Genomic DNA, 21999 nt, shown 5'->3' with positions numbered 1-21999 from the left:
TGGCTGGACACAGAACACAAAAACATGTCCTTCCATGACCCAGCAGTAAAGAGTGACAGCTTCCAAAAAAGCAAGAACGGGATAAGAGAACCAAAGTTCTTCCTAGAGAGGCCTCCACGGCGTGGGCTAGATAGAAAGTCAGTTACCCAGAATGCCACACACCTCACCCCAGAACCATGATCTTATCTCGGGTTGACCAGCAGAGCCTCCAGCCTGTAGTTGGGAGTAAGTCTTTGGCCTCCCCATGTCCCCACCAGCCTCCCCACACCTCAGCCAGCTTAACAGAGTGAGTAGACCTTACTGAGGGGTGACACGAGCCTCCAGCTCTCACAGCCCTCTGAGTGCGTCTCTGAGATGTCCGGCTCAGGCTGAGGGCCTGTGGAGGCATGGAAAGGACCTGGTTAGAACCCTCTTGTCCTGCTTTTCCCTACCCCAGAGCGCTTCTGGTCCTGTCTTTAATAGCTCCCTATCAGTCCTGCTTTGAGCCCTGTGGTCTACTGTCAGCTCCTCAAAAGCTAAGGGTTCTAGTCCACAGCCCTAGCGGTCTGGCCCCAGCCATGAAGACAACACAGGCTATTCGGGGCAGCGGTAGTGCACACCTTTAAACCTGTAATCTCAACACTCGGGAGGCAGAGGCAGGCGGATCTCTGTGAGTTCAAGGCCAGCCTGGTCTGCAGAGCAAGAGCCAGGACAGGCTCCAAAACTACACAGAGAAACCCTGTCTCGAAAAACAAAACAAAACAAAACAAAAAAACAAAACAAAACCACAGGCTAATGGCCAAAGGTGGCCAGGGAAAACTGAGACGTGAAGCTTGACAAGGGAACTTGATAAGCCCTCTGGGGAAACACCCCTCCCTCCCCAGCAGGTTCTGTAGCCTGGGTGATTGTTGAATCCTGCTATGACCACCTTCACCAAAGGCCTGGCAAACCTGGGAGTGACCTGGTTGTTCCATACCCCACCCTCCCTGGTCCACTTAGACTGCTGGCTGGGCATGTAGACACTACAGGAGACTCCACGGCCAAAAGGGGTCTCTGGAGGCTTGGGCCAGCCTTAGGGTACATTGGGCTTCATGGACACAGCCTCGTTGGTGAGTAAGAGCAGGAGCTCTGAGTGTAAGGAATCAAGTGGCAGGCTTGCTGCTCATCCTGAAGATGCAGCCCCATAAATCAGGTGATATTCCCAGGCCAGGGCTTGATTCTGTTCCCAGTACCCAGTACGCAAGTTCCCAGGCACACTACCAAGACCAAGAGAGCACTCTCCAACTGTTAACCCTAACCCTGGCCTTCACCTGCTACACCAGTGGACAGGACAAGGCTCTTCTCGATGCCACCAGCAGAGAGCGCCCACACCTTGTGAGTCAGAAGGGCTGAGGCTGGCAGTGGGAGATTGGAAATGACATTTCTTAGCACTGGCCCCTCCAGAAAACAAGGATCTAGGTCATTTATGGCCAGCATTTTCTTCCTGAGGGTAAGGGCCCCACACGTACACTTTCCTAGGAAGGAGACTGAGGGTCACTTGTAACCAGGGAGAAGCCTAGCACAGCTACCTGCTCCTTGATCTTGATCCCCACCACTTGCCTCCAAGACAGCTTTGTCTAAGGCTAAGCTAGGGAGAGACGGGGTCAGAAGTCTTCTGTGCCCACCTGAGATCCACTGCAATCTCACCCAGCTTCATAGAGTGGAATAAATTGTCAGGACCCAAGGTGGCTTTGGGAAGCTCACCACCATCTGTACCCAGGTCCTGGGGGTTAGCCTCTGCTATCTTTTCCCCACTCTATTCCCAAAGGCTAAGGGAAAATTTCCTGAGGTGAGTGGGCAGAACTCAGAATTGTAGTCCTAACCAATGAGGTGCAACTGTTGGACTTTAACAAGTCATTGGCCATTTCTAATTTGCTCAAAAGGACTAGCTCTTGCCTTTTTACTCGAATGGGCTGTTGAAGAATAAAACAAGATAATGTTTTGAAATTATGAAGTATACAGCCTTGTGTAAGCTTAAGGAAGACCTAGAACTATAGTCTCAGAGCTTGAGGCATGGGGGGGGGGGTCACAATTGTGAGGCTAGATCCTTCCTAAAATTGTCTAGTGGCTGCTCCCCAAACATTTTGAGGTAGCCGGGCAGTTGTGGCACACGCCTTTAATCCCAGCACTCAGAGGCAGAGGCAGGTGAATCTCTACAAGTTCAAGGCCAGCCTGGTTTACAGAGGGAGTTCCAGGACAGCCAAGGCTACACAGAGAAACCCTGTCTGAGAAACAGACATCTCAAGGTAAGGGCAGACCATCCGCGGATGTTTTTGGTTGGTTGGTTTTCTAAGACAGGGTCTCTCTATGTATCCCTAGCTGGCCTGAACTTGCTTTGTAGACCAGGCTGGCTCAAACTCAAGAGACCCACTTGCCTTTGCCTCTGGTACACACCTCTAGTCCCTGCAGAGGCGTGCACCACCACACCACACCCAGCCTGCTTTGTTAAGGGTGTGTGTGTGTGTGTTACACCTGCAAGTCTCTGTCTGTCTGTCTGTCTGTCCCTCATGTGTGCCTGATTCCCGCAGACGCCAGCAAAGGGCATCAGATACCCTGGAACTGGAGTTACAGTTTGAATCACCATTGGGAGCTGTCACTCAAAGTTGGGTCCTCCAGAAGAGCAGCCAGTGCGAACTCCTGAGCCATCTTTCCAGCCCTTTAACAAGCTGTTTAAAAAACTTTATTTACATTTATGTGACTGCTTATTGATGTGTGCTGATCTGTCACATGCATGCAGGTGCCCATGGAGGCCACAAGAGGGAGTCAGAGCCCCTGGAACCGGAGCTACAGGCAGTTGTGAACCACGTAATGGGGGTGTTGAGACCCACACGGGTTCCTCTGGAAGTGTAGCAAATGCTGTCTGCTAAGCCACCTCTGGAACCTCATTACCAGGTTTTAATTACGTCACTCAGGCCACCACCCCATTTTCTTTATTCTCTTGCCTTCTCAGCCTCCAGCTAATCGGTCCCTGTGAGCCTCTGCCTCTCGGAATGAAATGACCCAGATGCTGCAGGCTAGCAGCCCCATGTCAGGTTTCAGTGCAGATTTATTTCAGTTTTATATTTTATTCCAGGCAAGTGCTTATTACATGGATAGTATTCATGTCTCAATACCTAAAGTCTCGGAGCATGAACAGCCACTAGAATACAGTTCAATAGTAAAAATACAATATGTACAAAATTAGGGTTTTTGTAGTTTTTTTTTTTTTTTTTTTTTCCCACACAGCAGATGTACCCAAACACATAAAAATCTCTACAGTCTGGGGTCGCTACAATTCATATTTCAGGAAACAGAGACACAGTGACCGAGTCCTCACTGTAAACAAGGGCCACCTCTTTGGGGATTGGGAGTGGGACCCTGGGATTGGGGGGAGAAGCAGCTGTTCCTAGAGAGAGGCTATGGTGACCCAGCTACCCTCCAGGCATTCTCTGCCCTTCTTTGGCCCCCAGGGAACCACTCTCCCCCCTTTTCCTCCCCGAGGTAAAGATCCCAGGCAGTGAGCCACTCCAAACAGCACAGGTAAAACACGCATGAGAGGTAAGGTGTGTGTGTGTATGTGTGTGTGTGTGTCCCAGGCTGGAAGGGATAGGAAGGGAAGGGCCAGGCGGTCCCACAGGGTGAGGACAGATGTGGTCCTAACAGCTCTCAACGGGGAGATGCCCAAGGAAGGGCTGGGAGGTGGCTGCCCACTTGGGCACACAGCAGTCACAAACAACAAAAACAGCAACAACACCCATCATCACCAATCTGGACATCGTCATTCGGCACTAGATCTGGAGGAACCCCTGGTGGGGGGAGGGGGTGGATGATGAGGTATCTGTGCAGGCCTGCAGGCCAACACAATGGTGTGAGCTCTGGAACTGGCCTCAAGACACAGAGAGGGGAAAAAAGGGGTGGGGTGGGGGCAAGTTCATCACGTGGTCTGACTGTGCCAGCACCGGACTCTGCTCTGTCACAACACCGAGCAGAGTGGAGGTGGCCCCCAGAGGCAGGGTGTGGGTAGAGGTGGCTGCAGCCACAGGAAGGCAGCCAGCTTGTGGGGTTAGGATTTCTGCGCTGGGATAGAGACCTGGTCCTAGCCACCATTCCCTACCCCAGGAGACATAATAAAGTGCCCTGGAGGTCTCCAGGGCCAGAAGGACCTGTGAGTTCTTAAGCATCTGAGGAGTCACTATTTCAAGGGAGAATGTATTCAAGACCTTCACTGGCCTCAGTGCCCTGCTCACATGTCATCTGAAGGACCCTGAGCCCTCCTTCTGGCCCCCCAACTTACCCCAGTGCAAACTTCACACCTAGGGACACTTGCTTCCTGCCCCACACTGAAAGGCCATTGGTGAGTGTCCAGTGGGGAGCTGAATGTGCACACTGAGTGTCTGACACAAGGCCACTTAGAATAAATATCCACCTAAAAAGAGAAGCCGAAGCGGCCTGCAAACGCAGAGGCAGGAGACACAGCATCCCTAAGCACAGGACCCCTCACTCTTCCCAGTCCTGACGAGCCTTGTCTTAGCCCAGCAAAGGCCCTTTCCACAGTGGACAGTACAGCACCCACCAGGAAGGGGCCTCAAAATTGCCACTCAAAGCGGGAGATGGGAAAAGCCCCAGGATTTCAGCTCACTGATACCTCAGCAATGCGGCTTAGTTCCCGGAACCATTGCTGATCCTGCTTCCCAAGCTGAAGGCAGTACCGAAACCCAGAGGCCTGGGGAAGCACTGGGCAGAGCAAGGAACCAGGACAGTGAGTACCAGGTCCAAGGATGGAACCTCCCAGGCCTCGTGGGTGGGAGGCAAGACCGCCAGACCCACCTCCCCAGCCCTAAGCTCAGCCTGCTCTTGAGAGGTCAGAAGCCCAGGGGCAGGTGTGGAAAACTTGGCAACAGCCTACATTTTGTTTATTGTTGGTTGAGACTCATTTTAAACAGTTCCCACTGTGATCAATCACAGTGACTCCAGGTGGATCAGAGAGCCCCAGGCCCAGGTATTCACCTGTCTCAGCCTGACTCCAGATCTTGGGATCTGTCAGCTGTCCTCAGAGCTGGGCCCCTCTCCACCCAGTCCTCACTTTTCTGGGGCTCTGTTTCCTATACAGAAGTCCCAGAGGACTCTGAGGCTGGGGAGGGAAGGCCGGGAAGCTCAGCCACCTCACCAGACAATAGCAGCAGCAGCACAGGAAGGCAGACCGGGGAAGGAGAAGCCAGAGAACACAGCCACAGCGCAGACTTCGGGGTGGACAAGGTAGGGAGGCAGGAGTGGCACCAGGGCTGGCACCAGGCTGGCACCAGGCTGGGCAGGCAAGTACGTCCACCAAAGCGTCCTCATGTCTACCGAGTCCTAGTGCAGCAGGACAACTTCCTACCTGCACCCAACTCCCTGGAGGGCCCCTCCCCTGGCTCAGAGTCTCTGCACCCCCTTCCCCTAGGAGGCCTGGGGGTGGTGTGGGTGGGGCGGGCCTGGCTGGAATGTGTGGAGCTGGTGGGTGGGAGAGGGGCAGTCAGGTCCCCCTTCCCTGCCCCCACTGGGGACCTAAGTGGCCTCATCCTCAAGCCAGCTTGAGTGTGCTGACAGGAAAGGAGGGCATAGTGACCATAGTCACAGGGTTGAGCACTGTTTGGCCCACCAGCTGGGGGTGGTGTACCACCTGGGCCCCCACGGCTGGCTTTGCCATGACAGTGGCTGGAGGCCCCAGCCCGGCTGTGCCATTCACTTGCTGGTGCGAAAGGGTGTGGGCGATGTGGCTCACTGCCACAGGCTGGCTCACCGCCACAGGCTGTGGGTACAAGGGCAGCTGGGAGCCGAGGTGGGCCACATGGTTGAGGGTGGCAGGGTGCACTGTGATGTGGCCAATGGGGGGTGTGGCAGGTGCCAGCTGCACAGCAGGGCTGGGGGCAGAGGGGGCAATGTGGGCGATGTGCTTGCCCCCTGGGCCCTGCAGAACGTGGTTCACAGTCTGGATGACTGAGGCGTGGGTGGTGGCTGTATGGGCAATAACTGTGGAGCCGCCTCCAGCCGTGGCCACAAGATGGGCTGGAGCGGGCACTAGCGTCTGGGTCGGGGTGGCTGGTGGAGGAGGAGGGGCTGGCAGAGGGGTTTTTTGCTGTGGTGGTGGCTGCTGCTGCTGCTGCTGCTGCTGCTGCTGTTGCTGCTGCACAGGGAGGTGGGCAGGAGGCAGGACCACTGGGTGGGGATGAGGGTGCGGGGGAGTAGGCAGAGGCGCAGAGGTGGTGCTGGGGGTTGGCAGGGTGGATTTCAGCAGCTCCAGCTGGGGACGATGGTTCAGCTGAGGTGGGCCTGCCCGGTCTTCCTCCATATCCTGGTCTATGTTGTCCTCGCCCTCTGTCAGGGAACACAGGGCAGGGAGCAGGTCAGAAGAGCTTGGGGAACAAGTGGCTGGAGGCAAAGGTGTCCTTGGAGGTCAGTATGCTGGAGCTGGGACAGGTGGCCTCTTTTCTAGCAGGGAAAAACCTCAGGGAAGCTAAGGACGGCATTTGAGGGTGACGGGACCAGCAGAGGGGCCGAGGCTCACCAGAGGCTGTGGAGGTGGAGACTTGGTCATCCTCAGGCTGGCCTGTCTGCCGGAGCACACGGTCAATCTCCAGCACATCCATCCACTGGCTCAGCTCATGCTTGAGCTCTGCCAGGCGCTGCTGCGTGGCAATCTTCTCCCGTGCCAGCCGCTCCATCTCATGTTCATATTCTTTCTCCTTCCTCTTCAGGGACTGGGGACAGGGCAAGGGACAGCAGAGTGCCCTTAGCAGCAGCCACAGGCTCCATGGCCCTCAAAACTTCTGAACCAGTGGTTCTCAACTTTCCTAAGGCTGCGACCCTTAAATACAGTTCCTCATGTTGTGGTGACCCCCAGCCATACAATTATTTCATTGCTACTTCGGAACTGTAATTTTGCTACTGTTACGAATTGAATCATACTGTAAATAGCTGATGCGTGATCCCCAAAGGGGTTGCGACCCACAGGTTAAGAACCACCATTCTGCAGTGACCAAAGCAGCTGGGAGGCCACACCTGCCTCCTATTCCATCTCTCTGCCCAATGAGGACCAGCATCTGAGACACTGATCCAAGTCCCAGGGGACCCTTCTCCACACCACCCTGACGGGGTCCTCAGGGACTTCATAGTCTCACCCCATCTCACTCCCGCACAGCCTCTACCATCACTCATCTTACTCTGGTCACTCACTGAGGCTACAGTGACCCTCCTTGGTACCCTCCGGCAACGAACCGACACTCCTCTCCACCACCGTTCACCGGTTCCCTGCTACCTGGTCCCTGGAAGGTTTCTTGCTAGATTGACAGCGTGGCTTCTATCACAGGCTTCTACCTGCCTGGCAGCGACGCTGGACCCGTTCCTCCCCCGACCTCAGTGGCCCCTCAGCCACCCATGCTTCCTCTCCAGCTCGCAATTCACACTGCTCCCCACTCAGGAGCGGCCTACAACCCTCCAGACCTTAGAGGACATTGAACCTGAAAAACCTGTGCTGTGCCCTACTGTCCAACAATAAAGGATCTTGGGGAGTTCCACAGTACCCCAGGTGTGACTGCACACCTCTAGGGAGTTTTCACCACAAGGTCCAGACTCACCACAGATATCCCTGCTTTCCTCAGAACACAGGAGGGTCCTTCCTTACCGACAATGCCTCTTCGATACTCAGCCCTGCCCTGGTCTGAAGCCTCACTCTGTCTCCTTTGCATACACAAAGGCCAGCTCATGCCCCAGTTTTCAGCTGCCTTCTAAAGTAAAGTGCCTCCGTGACCTCCAGACCCCGACACTTCGGCCCACCTCTTCTGTCTCCCAGCCTAGGAAGGTCAGCCCTGCTGTGTCCATCAGTCAAGGCAGGCACTCCTACCCTTGCTGACTCCAGAGTCCATTTCTCACCCTGCTTCTGAACATCTAACTCCGAAGCATGGGGTCACCCGCAGGTGCAGAGGCCACGGGCACTCCACACATTAGCTTGTCTCTGAACCCTGCCTTGCTGTTCGCACATGCATCCCCTGCCTTCACTCCCCGACCCCATGTGTGGGGGTTCTGTCTGTCTGTCTGTCTCAATGATACTTACTTGCAGGGAAGGGGACACACTGCTACAGTGCAAGTCAAGTCAGAAAACAACTTATAAGGGTTTTTCCCAACTTCGCTAATGTAGGTCCCAGCTGACATGCTTGGCTCCTTCACCCTGAGACACTTCACCAGCCCACCCCTGGTCTCTCGACTCCTAGACCACACCCAAGTCCCACTCTCCTCCACTATCCCTCCCCAACCCAAGGCCTTGTCAGCATACCCTCCTGCCTCAGTCTCTCCCAGTAAACCTACTGCGTATCTGAATGGAGTGTGTCACTAACAGAATGGAGTCTGTCCAATGGGGCTTCATTAGCTCTGGCTCACTGGACCACGGAATAACTGTTTCACCATCCATGGTCTCTGTCCAATTTGTGAGGGATTATAAGGGCTGTTCTACAGTCAGTTTACATCAGTGACCACTAGTATGCTTACTCAGGCCGCCGAGGATCTGTAAATCTGCCACCCTCCTATCAGGGTGTCAGCCTCTACCCCACCTTTCCTCCGTCCAAGGGAACCCACAGACTCATGATCTAGCAGCAGCTCAGCAGCTTCTCCTGGCTGGGTACAGCCTCACATCCAACCCCCTTACCACTAGACCCCACTTCCCCACACTCATCCAGTGGCCCCAAGCTCTGGACATTTCTTATGCGGTGAGCAAAAGCGTCACACTCTCAATGCCTGCAACACAAGGCCCAGAGCCATGCCGGCCTCGACATACCTGTCATTAGTCCCACACCACAGTCCCCCATGTACCACCCCGACTTCAATTTCACCTGCTTCTCCTATTTCTGCTAGAAACAGTAGGAAAGACCTTGTCTTTACCCTAACACACAAACACACATGGCACCTCTGTGTCCTCTCTGTCCCTGAGACCTGCATATGACACCAGAGGAGGCCACATCAAGCACAGGCCCTGGGTGACTCAGTCCTCACTTGAACCTTGAGACTGTTGGCTCGAAGTGCCATCCTCAACTCTATCCACTGCTTTCAGGGAGGCTAGACTCTGGGTCAGGGAGATAAAGTGTCAGGGGCCCAAACACCCCCTTTCCAGAGTTCAGCCCACAGGCCTAGAGACCCCTGCAGAGCTCCCCCGAGTCAACCGGTAGTCCACACGGCTCCACTTCTGTTTCGTGGTGCTAGCAACTAAGTCCACAGCCGCAGGAGTGCTGGGCAAGTTCTCTTCTGAGCTAAAGCTCCCTGTCCACCGGGCTCTGTTTTAAACCCACTTATTTTAGGTGTCGATCTGGATACATGTCTATTCTTCTTGTCTCCGTCCACTTCACTGTGGCCTTCTTCAAGTCCTTCACTACCCCAAGCAACTTTGGAGACCACCTCGACACCCTCCCCTAACACCCCCTGCCCTTAGACAAGACAAGGCTGTACTATGCAAGCCCAGCGGGCCTGGAACTCAGATCCGCCTGCCTCGCCCTCCAGAGTGCTGAGATTAAAGGCACGTGGCATCAGGCAGGCCTTCCTACAGCCCTTCCCTTCTGAACACTACCAAAGCCCCAGGTCCCTAAGGCCCCACTGCTCTCCCCAGAGCCAACTTTCAACCCTCTTCTAGTGCCTGTTGCCTCTCTGCAAGACAAGTCATCCCGCTAGCATCTTGTACATCCGAGCATACCTCTCCCTCGTTCCTGCTGAAGAAACCACCACTCTGTCTTGTGCTTTGCCTCACTCCCCAGATGTGGCTGTCCAGCAGGCCTCTGCAAATGTCCTTTCCCGGGCACTTTCCCAACGCCCCAAAACAGATCCCGCCACCCCTCAAGACACAGTCCTTGGAACGTTCACATTTAGGATCTGCTGCGGGTCCTACTATACCAGAACAAAACTCATCCCTTTTTCTTTGGTCTCTGGTCCTAAGAAGCAGACCCAGGGCATGACCAAAAACATTTAATGAAATAAATGGGTACCACACAGGGTTTCCACAATCTTTTTTGTGTGGTTTTTCAAGACAGGGTCTCTCTGTGTAACAGTCCTGGCTGTCCTGGAACTCACGTTGTAGACCAGGCTAGTCTCAAACTCACAATGACTCGCTTGCCTCTGCCTCTCAAGTGCTGGGATTAAAGGCGTGCGCCACCCATCACCCCGCTGCGTTTCCAGAGTCTTGTGACTTCTGTTTCTGCTTCTATGACCAGCACCAGACAAGCATTCTCACGGGCAGCCTGGGGCCCCTCCCACTTCCTTGTCAGTTTAGGCCTGATTCTAAGGGAGCTTCCTTCAGCTGCTTCTACAGCAGCGAAGATATTTTCAAATCCACACATTATGCAAAGCTCCCTTCCCCAGGCACACATCTATAAAAAGACACTCGTCTTGCTCCAGCTCCTACTTCGCAGTCACAATCCTATTAATGTTTAGAGACCGCAAAATTTTTGCATAAATTTCAATTCTTCTACCATCTCTATGGTACTATTTTTTTCTACTTAGCGTCACACCAAATGAGGAAACTGATACTCAAGGAAAATGTCACGGCGTAACGGCAGAGGTGTGCTAAGAGACTGCTTTGGTTAAAACAAGTGAATTACGCCCAAGCCCGAAGTCAGTAAAATTATCACGGAAATAAGCTACAGGACACTGCACACACAGCCTGCGCCGGGCCCCTGGGCCCCGCAAGCGAGGCCCCGCCCCTCCGGGGCACGCGCGCACCCACGCGGACCTGCCCGCTGCTCCGCCGCGTCACCGCGGGCGGCCGGCCCCGCCCCCAGCTGCCGGGAAGCTCCGGGAGGCGGGCAGGGAGGCGGGCAGAAGGGCGCGCGCCTCGGCTGGCGGCTCAGAGGCGCGGCCACAAGCCCCAGGTCCGGTTCCCTCCAGGTTGTGACCCAGCCACGGAAGCCCCGCTGGAGTACGGGCACCCCTCCCACGGAAGCTGTGATGCAGCCGCGCTCCCGCGAGCATCCCGAGTGGGTGGACGGAAACCCCGATGCTCGCCCTGCCCCCCGCACCCCGTGCGCGCCGCCGCCGCCGCCGGGAGCGCTAGGTCCCTCCCATTCCCCAACGGTTTGGTCTCCCGCGCCGCCCAGCCTGGCCGCGCCCATCCCCCCACCGCCTCCCGGGCACGCGGAGCCCTACGCGGTTTCCAGGGCGACAGCAACTTCGCACTGCCGGGGAGGGCCGCCAGTGTCCGTGGGGAGAGGCGACATCACCAGCGGGGACCCCACCCCCCCCCCCCCCCGCCCAGCCCAGCACTCGCGGAAAGGAAATAGTTAAGGCTCAGTGGCCCCGCGCGCGGTCACCCCGGCAGCCTCCGTGCCCCACCCCGACCGTAGTCCTGTGCGCTGCCAGGTGAACGCAGACACCACGTCCCTCCCGATTCATTCCCGCCCCCCCCGCAACTAGTGACCGCCCTTGGCCCGAGTCCGGGTCTCGCCCGGGCACTGCAGGTTGGGAGGTGCCGGGCCCGCTGCGTGCCCTGGTTACCCGCGGGCTGAGCAGACGCGGCGCGTGGGGGAGGGGAAGGCCGGAAAATGCACGGCCGCCGCCGCCGCCGCCCTCTCGCGCAGGCGCCCTCCCGCCCGCCCCCTCCCGGGCTGGGAGCCCCGCTGACGTCAGCCGGGCCATGTGCTCAGCGCCCGCGTGGAGGCGGGCGGGGGAGCCTGCCTGCCGGCAGCAGGAGGAAAGTGGCGCTGTGGCCGTCACGGCGGCGGCATCGCCCAGCCCTGCCTCCCTCCCACATACCTGGATGTACCGCAGCGCCGTCCGCAGCACGCTCAGATTCGACGTCTTCTTGTCATCCACGTTGGGGATGTTGCGCTTCAGGGTCTCGAAACATTCCTTCAGATGGGCCCTCCTGGGGAAAAGGGGTGAACGCTGGTCAGCCAGCGCCGGAGGGCACAGGCACAGGGGCAGGAGGCAGGGGCAAACCCAACAGAAGCTCTGGGGGGAACCCGAGGGTGGGTGAGTCCGGGAGGGGCGGGCCCAGAGTCACACTCCCAAGTGTGCACACACACCTGTTTTTCTCCAATTTGTTGTGGACTTCTCTGGTTCCGATCCTGAAACCCAGACAAATAGGAGGCTCAGGGAGGAAGGCCCCAAATCCGGCCTTCCGGACCCACACCACCCATACCCCCACTGACCAGGTGTCTTAGGCTTTTTGGTCCCCGACATTCTCTCTATAAATTGGAAGCGCTGGCCCTGTGTTGGGCCCATCCACCTCCTGGAGGGGACCTCTATGATCAAAACCTATGGCCCCGGGAACTCTGCATCCCACTGGTCCAACTAAGCCAGAAGGGATCCTGGAGGGGTTCTAGAATCTACCTCCGGCAATGGCCTGGAAAAGCCTGCCGTGGTCTCCCGTGTTGCCGCGGGTCTGACAACACAGCTAAGAACCATCAGCAGGATGGTGCTTTATTACGAGAGGTATTTAAGTGGCACAGGACATTCCCCAAAAGGGCTAGCTGGCCAGGGTAGCTTCTCTTGCACTCCCAGCCCATGATGGACAGTCTCCCATCCAACCGGCCCCTCTGCCGCGCCCCACTCACCCCCCAGGCCTCTTCTTTTGTTCACTGGATTTGGCTTCTTCAGCTGGTGCCAACTTCAGGGTCCCAAGCGTGGGCGGGGGTGGCTGCTGGGGAGCCAGCTGAGGCTGGACTCCAGGGTGCGGCGCAATGGTCAGGATGGGCGTAGGGAGAGGCTGCAAAGGCTTGGGGCTGCCAGTCGGTGCAACTGTGGTCTTCGGATCAGGCAGTAGGGGGGCAGGGGTGGGCACCTGTGGTCTGGTGGGCAGGGGGGCTGGCTCCTTAATGCTGAGTCCAGGGGTGCTGACCAGGGCTGGCTGCCGAGGCGCCAGGGGTAGAGGCTGGGCTGCCGGGGGTAGAGGTGGAGGCGGGGGTAGGGACTGTGGGGAGTTGGTCACTACAGGAATAGGAATGACGGTCAGCGGAGCAGGGGCGGGAAGCGGCGGTGGTGGCGCGGGTGGCGGTGCCGGTGGCGACAAGGGCAGCGGTGGAGCCTCGATGCGGGGTTCCTCCACAGGCAGGGCATGGGCCAACCTGGCCAGGCTACTTGCCCTCTTCTGCTCCTGCTCTCTCTCCCGCTCCCGCTCCAGACGAAGGCGCTCCTGCTCCTCTATGCAGAGAGAACACACCGGGTCTCAGCGGAGCCCAGGGTCCTGGGCCCCCATCTAAACCTGTCCTCCAACCCTAACTTCGTCCCAGCCAGGGCTCAGTGACATCCTGCCCGGCCTGAGACACCAGACACGCCAAGCAAGGCAGCACTAACAGACACAAGCCTGGTCCCTGCCCCTGGGGACCTCACGTCCTGGGGCAGGGAGTGGGACAGAAAAGGAATAGGGGTACCAGGCTGGCTGCGGGGAAGACAGGGGTTCATGAATGGGATGTTGGGGGCCCAGCGACCTACAGCTGGATGTGGAACGAGATAGGTGACCAACAGGAGTATCCAGAGGGGCATAAGGCTAAGGTGTGCACAGGGATGGATGAGGTCTGAGCTGGCAAGAGGCCAGACCACCACAGGAGCATGGAGAGGCCTTCCACAGAATTTACCCAGCACCAGTTAGAGAGCGGGCAGTACCTCGGTTTCACAAACAACGAGCAGACAAAATGATTTGTTGAGTTACACAGCAAGTCTGCTGCCCAGCCAGATGCCCTGTTTCTCACTGTAAGCTCACTAGGTGTCCTCTCACATCCACACCCCAGTTCTCACAAGAGCCCCAGGTTACAGGGCAAACACCTCACATTTACTTCATGAGAACATGGCCTGCTAAGCCAAAGGCCCCAACTTTTCCTCAGAGAGCAGTGGGTACAGCTGTTCTCCCAACATGTTAGGACCCATTTCTCTCAGGCCCTGCAGGCTGTCCCTTGTGCAGGACCACTTACAGCAGGGACAGCGCAGTGTAGACAGGGGGAGGCGGGCAGAAAGGAAGACCAGCCAGGTAAAGGCAGCAGAGGTCGAGCAGGGCCACTGAACTCGGGCAACCTTCATGATCGCATCCCTCAGCATCTCTAGTGAAAGTGAGACCCACTCAAGAGCGGGACAAAAATGGGACCGGAGCTATCCAGGAACCGGCTTCTCGAAGGCCCCACCCTTAGGTTCCCAAGCCATGGCTTTTGTACAGGGCTGGGTCACCATCCCCCAGGTAAGGGAAGGAGCCCAGACCCTTCTGCTGGTGGTGTTCAAAACTGTTGACAACAGAGGGTGGACACACCCTGAACAGGATCATGTGATGTGGGGCTGGAGCTAACGCCTCCCTAGGAAGGAGGGGCACAGTCCCCCTCAGGTCTTCGTAACTCAAAAGACCCCACGGTCTTCTGGGCTTGGAACAGTGTAAGGAGCGGGGGCCACCTCCAGCCCCACAAGACAAGGAAGGAGCTGAGGAGGAAGCTGAGGAGGAAGTGTTTGGAAGGAATCATCAACTGTTTCCCAGCAGCCAGAGTTCAGGCCTCTTCCCATCTCCCCTGCCCGTCAGGAAGGGGAGGACAGGCTTACTCCAATGAGGAGGCCTTGCTCACCCACCCGGGGGTCTCTCTGTCAGCACTTGACTTAGGTTACTGCAGCTCCCCACAAACCACAGTGGCAAAGAAGCCTGTGCAGTTCCAACTTCGGAGTCCTTCTCTGGCTGGGCCTGTGGGCCCGGAACAGATCTGGCCCACACACTTTAAACTCAGGCCTAATAAAGCTCCTTTGACTGGTCCAGTTTTTGGTTTTTTTTTTTTTAATCTTTATTTTGTGTTAGTGAGGGTACACACAGGCCAGAGGACCGCTCTCAGGGGTTCTGTCTCTCCTCCCACCATAGGATCGACCTCAGTCAAGCTTTCTCTGACACTGCTTGCTCACTGGCCTGGGGACAAGTGTTTTAAGTTACCATAGGTGGAGGGGTCCAAAGCCAGGTACTAGACTGGAAGCTAAGTCTGTATTTAAAGCTCCCCTAGGAGACAGCAACCACCCTCCCCTCCCCCATCTCTTCCAGAGCCACCAAGACATGCTTCCCAGATACCAGGAAGGACTCACTGAATGAGGCTCTACCACACCCAGCATTGTCAACCCTAACCGGACAGCAGAGGCTGCTCCACGACCACACCAGCCCCCTAGAGCTTCCCGCCCCTGGTTCGGCCTCCTTTCCTACCCACAGGGTCCCCTCCCCGTGCACTGGTGGTTCTGGGGCCTCCTGGACGGACAACCCGTGCTTAGGCCATCTTACGGAATGTTCTGACCCACAGGTGTCTTCCCCTCACACACATGGCACACCACACCTACCTCCTCCAGGCTCCACCCAGACACTGACCCCAGTGAAGTTAGCAAGACCCTCTGGGCTGGGAGAGCACAGGCCTCATACTGCCTACAACCTTGCTAAGCTACTGTAGCCTCATGGGTACAGGACTTTTCTCGTTCTGAATGCTACCAGAGCTTGGCACAGAAGGCAGGCTCAGAGCAGGGCAGGTGCGGGCACCTCTGCACACACCAGCCAGCTCCCTCCCATCAAGGTAGGAGACCATTTCAAGTCATCTCCACAAATGCTGGCAAAGGCCAGCTAAGTCCTCTTCCGGGCACCAGCAGGGCCTTGCCCTTCCCTCTCTTCTCCCTCACAACTGCTTACGTGTGCAGCACATCCTTAGGTTGTCGTGTGAGCAAACTGGTCTGCAAGGCTTGACCTTGCCTTGTAGATGGAAACGGAGAGGATAAGAGAATCCCTGCTCAGAGCTGGTTATCTGAAGTAAATACCTCAGTATGGGCAGTTCTGGCCAGCATGCTGGTGTCAACGACAGGGGTCTTAACCTGTGGGAACCAAATCTGGCCTTCTCTGTACTTGAGGCACACTGGGCTTCCCAGTACCCACCCATCTTCTAAGACTCTGTGATCCAATATCAAGCAGCTGAGGCCTGGGAGCCGGACTCTGCTTCTCCCCAGAGCTCCATCCTCGGAGGGAAGAGAAGGGCTGTGCAATTCCCTAAGAGGGCTTTTCCTAGGTTCCTCTGCAGAGCTGCACCCACCAGCCCCCGCCACCTGACCGGTCAGCTCTGGGCTAATTGAACAAGTGTGAACACACACACACACACACACACACACACACACACACACACACACGGCGGTAGAGGCCTTCTCCCTGTTCTAGATACCTAGGAAGGTTAATGTGAAATAAGAGTTCCCTAGGGGCAACAGGAGGGTCAATCCTGTTCACCTCTCTCAGACTGCCTGGTCCACAGTGGGATCTAATGGGTACTCCTGAACTGCATTGTGCTGATGGTAGCGGCGGCGGGTGACTCGTTCTCTCCAAACTCTTCAGTTCGCCCCCTCCCCACATCCGCCGCTGAAACCACACACTTGTCATTCTGGTTAACCACCAGCACTGTCCATTGCTTGACCCTGCTCTGGGCCCAAAACACAAGGGGGAGGGGCACGAGGGTCGATACCCCAGACCATCTGTTCTGCACAAACCTAAGCACTGGTCTTGCACGACTCCAGTGACTCCCGACCTTGAGAGGCCGGTCGCTGACTAGGCCCGCGGACCTGCAGCTCCTCCGCCCCTCGCCGGCTACCACTCCTCCCGCCCTACCACCAAGCGGAACAAGCTGCGGGCGGGCGGGCGCGCGCGCGCGCGAGCACACACACACACAACACACACACACACTACTACCTCCTGCATGACTCATCATTGAAGCAACAATAGGCAGAGAGAAAGGAAAGGAGGGCGAAGAACTCTCTCCACCACAACACTGCCGACTGAAGGGTTCTGAGGGAGGGCAGGGGGACCAGGAATCCCTGGGAACTGCACATATTGCAGAACGGAGGCCCTCGCAAGCGTCTGGGAAGCTAAGGTCTTTTCCCTTCAGCCTCTATTTCAGCAGCACTCGAAGGCTAAGGACCACAGCCAAAAGGGGTGGGGGGCCGGACCATAAAACCTTCGTCTATCCTCTCTGAGGGCAAGCCAAAGTTTGCCCTTCTCACCCTGACTTATTCCAATGTGGCCGGGCTGTTGCCAGAAGGGCTCGGGGACACCGTTAGTGGGTCAGTGAGAAGATGTTAGTTGTAGATGTCACCCTGAGATCCTGAGGGTTTCCCTCACTACAGGATCAAAAAACAGGAGGATCCAGCAAGAGCCAAGGTGAACGTAGCTCCTCCTACCCAGGGCAAAGGCTCTCCCTGGGAGATGGCCAGCAACCCGAGCCCGAGCCCAACCCGACTCAAGGCCCCTCGCCAGCCCCGCCCAGGCCCCGCCCCCGGGCAAGCGCGAGGCGGCGAGGAGGGGCCGGGCCGCTCAGTCCCCAGCGGGAGTGTCCCCCGTGCACGTGGTCGGGGGCGGGACCTGCCTACGTCACCGCTCCGTGTAACCAACGGGCTTGGGACGCAGGCACACGCAACATTCCAGCCAAGAGCGGGTTTGAAACGCGCAGACACGCCACATTCCACACCGGCTAAAGCAGGGCAAGGCAGGGGGGCCTGGGGGCTGCCCCCAGCGACCCGCGGGACACTCACATGCACCCAATCAGCGCAGCTTTCAGCCAAACCTAGACGTGCGACCCAGCCCAGCTCTGGGAGGCGGGGTCAGGCGGGGCTGGCCAAGATCATAAGACACGCGATGTCATTTCATTCTGCAAAGGCCGCCTCCGCCCGAAGCAGCGCGTAGATCTGCCGGGAGCGTTTCCCGCACCCTCCTGCCGGGGCCAGGGAATCCGGAGAGCTGCTCCGCGTAGAGTATTCCCCACCCCCACCCGGTTACGCACACGCCCCCTCGTGTGCTGTACAAACACCCGTGTACACGTCCGTTCATCCGCTCTCTCCCGGCTCCGATCACACATCTTGATGCACACACGCACGCACACGCGGGTCTGCCACCCCCACACATCAACATCCCTCTCCCCATCCCCCGGTTCACACATCCTCAATGGTATCCAGGGCGCCGCCCGCCCACACCTAAGGAGCCCCCCACTGAAGGTGTACCGGGGGGTGCCAGGCAGCTAGGGTGGCACCCGCAGAAGCTGGGTCCCTCTTTGCATGTTAATGGATTCATTAATTATTTTCACTGCTCGCATCCCTCCTTCGGGACGGCAGCTCTTGCGGGGAGCCCGTGCTCTACCCGGTTTTTTAGGTCGCGCCGTAGAGGGACCTGCCTGCTATTTCCAGTGGGTTTGGGGATCGGGGTCACTGGCCTCCCCTTTTGCCCAGTGCCCCAGGGGCCCAGCCGGGCCGCTCACCACGTGCTCTCTGTTGTTGCTGCGCTTGCCATTCCAGGAAGCGGGCCGCCTCCAGTAGCGTCTCTATGCTCATCGCGCCGAGAGCAGCCGGGGGCGCGCCGGGGCCGAGGCTGCCGCCCGCGAGCCAAGCACAGGTCAGGCTGGCGGGCCGGCAGGAGGGAGGGATCACCTCCGGGGGGCGACAGGGCTGGGCGGCGCAGCGCACTCCTCAGAAAAGAACGGGGGAGCACGGGGAGAAAAATCAATGTCTTCCAAAATATTTGCAAAATAGGAATTTGCAAATTAAAACAATTTTGATGCAAAAAATAAAAAAAGGCGGCACTGCCTTCTTCCTTCCTTCTTCCTCTTCCTCCCTTCCGATGCCTCCCGCCCCGCGGCCCCCGGAGTCCCGCCGACAAGAAAGGGCTTTGCAACAAGATGGCGAGGAGGCACCGACACACACAACAAGGGAAGGAGCCGCGCTGCCCCCGGCCGCCGCCCCCGCTACTACACCGGGGCCGCAGCCAAAGCCCGGACCGGAGCCCCCGCCCGTAGGGCCGCGGCGTCTCACTGAGGGCGGGGTCGCGCCAGGGATAGCCCCGCCCACCGCGCGCGCACACGTGGCTTGGGTGGGGGTGAGAAGATGGAACCAGGCTTCCGCGCTGTTTCCGCTTTCCCGCCTTGCCCCTCCCTGCTCCGCGGCCAGCCACAAGTTAAACGGGGGTTGCGTGCTTGAGGCATTCACGACGGGATCTGTTTTGCTGAGAGAAAGGACGGGAAACCCAAGGCTTCTGTGGGCTGAGACAGCGGTAGTACAAGTCAGGGAAACCTACGATCTGACCCTTAGGTCTCCCCGCCCCATGTAGACACGACCTAAATCCTGCAGCCGTCCGGTCTGTCGCAATTCCCCCGGGATCCGCCCCTGGGCGGAGCTGACAGCCAGCAGCTAGAGTACTGACAGAGGGAGCGGAGAGCTGATCCCGTTCCGGATTTTGTCTCTGTTCCTCCCCCCGCAGTGCGTTCGCATCCTATTAGGCTACATCACCAGGCCGCCCGCCAATGGGCGGGCAGGACAACACGGCATGGAGCAGCTCCACATGGACACCCCGCGCCGCCAGCCTTCTGTTTAAAGGGCCAGTGTCTACAGGGTCGTTTTAGCGGGTGCGGATAAGGCCACCGGGTGAACGTAGGGTGAGACACCTACAGGGGAATTCCGCAGTCCTGCTCAGGCCCATCCCCTGCTTTACATCACCCTCCCATTCAAAACCAAGTATCCCTTTCCTTTCCCTGAATTCTTTGTCCACTCGTGTTTGATATGGGCGGAGACTGAAAACGTGCCATTCCAAAGGACAGCCTTCGTTGTGGTGCCGGGACAGCAGTGGTCAGAAGGCGAAGCGCCCACAGCCCAGGCCGAGGAGGCGTAGTCTAAACCAGGAACAACAACGTGGAGGGCGGAAGCTGCGCCCTACCCGGGCTGCCGGCTGTGCGCGGGGCGGGGTCGCTGCCTTGGGTTGGAGGCGCGCTCTCTCCTAGGCTCGCCAGCCAGCCTTTATCCTGGTTCTAGGGCTTAGGACCGTCCATGGGTACAATCAGAAAGATCTTTGAAGTCAGCTTGCCCAAATCATTGCACTTCACAGATAAGAAAACTGAGGCCCAAGAGAAGGGACGATTCCAACTGCTCCTTGTGCCGTGAGCAACTAACTCTTCGAAGTCAGGTCTGAGGCCAGACTTTTCTCACCACCACCTCGTCCTGTACCCCACGCCCCGCAAAAAGTGAAGGAGTATTAAACTACTGTGCAGAGAGGGGTCTGATTAGGACAACAGAAACGTCCTATTCCTAAAACCCAACCACACTGTTTGGGTTCTTTGGTGGAAGCCACACAATCTCCATTAACAGTGAAAAGCACAGGACTATTATGGGCACCATGGAGATGATCCAATTCTGTTGTCCCAGTGCTAGGCATAAACACTTCCCTGTTATTGTCTCAAACTCTTTGATTAACCAGTGCTTTCAGGATCTCAGGCTCTACCACACAACACCCGAAAGCAGGCCTTTGAGACCTTAGAGGCAGGCCACCTTGACAGTCCAACCTATCCACACCGTGCACTTAAGTGTATATATGTACCTGCTTCAAGGGCTGCCAGCACAGCCAGGATCACAGAACAAAAGAGACTTAAAGGTTTCTCTTCCCCTTAAGGTTATCCTAGAGACAGACGGACTCCCTGCACAGCTGAATGGAGCTTTGATGTTGGTGTGTTGAACTGTGTGTAGTATGTGGAACTGAGCATGAATCGCCCTTCCACAAATGTCTGGTGTCACTGACTTCATGAAGCTGGAGTAAACCAAACCATGAAAGCCCAGTCCTCTGCAGGGTAAGTAGCCTTTTCCTAAGACTACAGGGGTGCTAGCTCTAACCCGGTTCCCCTCCCTGATGTCAGCTACCTGCTTTGGGTGTGGTTGGGTCTGACCTACTACAGAAAATGGCGATGATACAGACGCAGGTGGTGGAAGGCCTGAGATGTAGGGACTACCATTTTCGCATGGAGGCAGGACCACAGCCTTCACTCAGACTGCCACCTGTCCTGTCTTCCTCGAGTGGCCCAACACCTGGAGTCTTTTCTACTGGTCAAAGACCAGTGCTTCTACTCCTGTGAGGGGCCAGTTCTGTGACAACATTACTCTTCTGAGCAGTATTTTGAAAGCACCTCTCTTCTCAAGGGAGAGGAAGCGAAAGTGGGGTGAATACAGACTTGATGGCTGGCCTTTCCCTTGCCCCCAATACCCCATCTGCTCCAGAGCTTAGTGGAGATGCTTGCTACTTAAAACAAACAGCCTTACAGGCTTCACATGATGTTTATTTGGGTCACATGGGGACAGCAGCCAGGGGATGTTAGGCAGAAGCAAGGATTTAGAAAGGCTTTTGCTGGGCCTGTTGTTGCCTTTAGGAACCTAAAAGTGGCCACCAGAATTTCTCATCTAGCAATGTTTCTGGAAGTTCCGGAGTGGACAGTAGGAGGGGGAGACACCTAGGAGGCACAGCAGAGAGAAATGAATGGGAGGGCTGTTTTAACACGTTTCAGTTTCCTGTTTTAATGGGTGGAGCCAGGGTATAAGTTGGCAAGCACATTCATTCAAGAGAAAAAGTCTTTTTGATGTTTTAGCAAAAGCTTAGCAGGTTTGGAGAGTGATGTCAGAGCCACCATCTCCTAATACTTATTCTTCAAGTTCTGTTATGGCTTCTAGGTGCTGAGGATGTCTGGATCAGGAGGGCAACAGGATCTGTGCACTTTTTCAAACTTCTTCCTCTTGTCTTGTGCACCTCAATATCTAATCCACACCCCATAGTGCACCCTCCTTCCATGTCTATACTGGCTGACTTCCTATCTTCTCGCCATTCATCCCAACAGAGTCATACATTGACAGCTCCAAGTGCTATGTGAAATCACTTCCTTGAACACTTCCAAACAATAAGATGTGGGAAAGAGTATGGATATTCAAAGTGGATCCCAGGAGATGCCCCAACCTTTCAGCCTTGACCTGGTACCTTTTACTAGTGGCTTTAGGTAACTTTTCACCAGTCATAATTAACACAAGAAGAGAAACAGCCAGCTATAAGATAGAGGACATCAGACAGCTATGCCCAGGGACACACTAGGTAATACTCATTTAACAAGCACGTGCCAGACAACTGGCTAAGTATCTTTATAGGCAAGGCCAGGTGATCTTTGGTAAGCGGAGTGGTGTAGGAAGTGAGAAGGTGGCATTGACTACTACATTCCTACTGGGCAG

At 56.6% G+C, this 21999-nt stretch overlaps 1 protein-coding gene across 1 annotated transcript; it reads right to left on the bottom strand.

Annotated features, from left to right (window-relative positions):
* Positions 1 to 3046: 3046 nt before the first annotated feature.
* Positions 3047 to 18718, bottom strand: Mnt (MAX network transcriptional repressor). The gene is made up of 6 exons (XM_059271178.1): positions 18231 to 18718; positions 12564 to 13149; positions 12033 to 12074; positions 11761 to 11872; positions 6542 to 6734; positions 3047 to 6351 (listed from the first exon to the last, which is right to left on the bottom strand). Exons 1-6 carry the CDS (start codon positions 18301 to 18303, stop codon positions 5558 to 5560), a joined length of 1800 nt encoding a protein of 599 aa, XP_059127161.1. The 5' UTR covers positions 18304 to 18718; the 3' UTR covers positions 3047 to 5557.
* Positions 18719 to 21999: the final 3281 nt, after the last annotated feature.

This window comes from Peromyscus eremicus, chromosome 8a (assembly GCF_949786415.1).
Source record: "Peromyscus eremicus chromosome 8a, PerEre_H2_v1, whole genome shotgun sequence".
Lineage (NCBI taxonomy): Eukaryota > Metazoa > Chordata > Mammalia > Rodentia > Cricetidae > Peromyscus > Peromyscus eremicus.
Note: the sequence above shows the minus strand (reverse complement) of the source record. Positions and strands in the feature narration are given on the sequence as shown.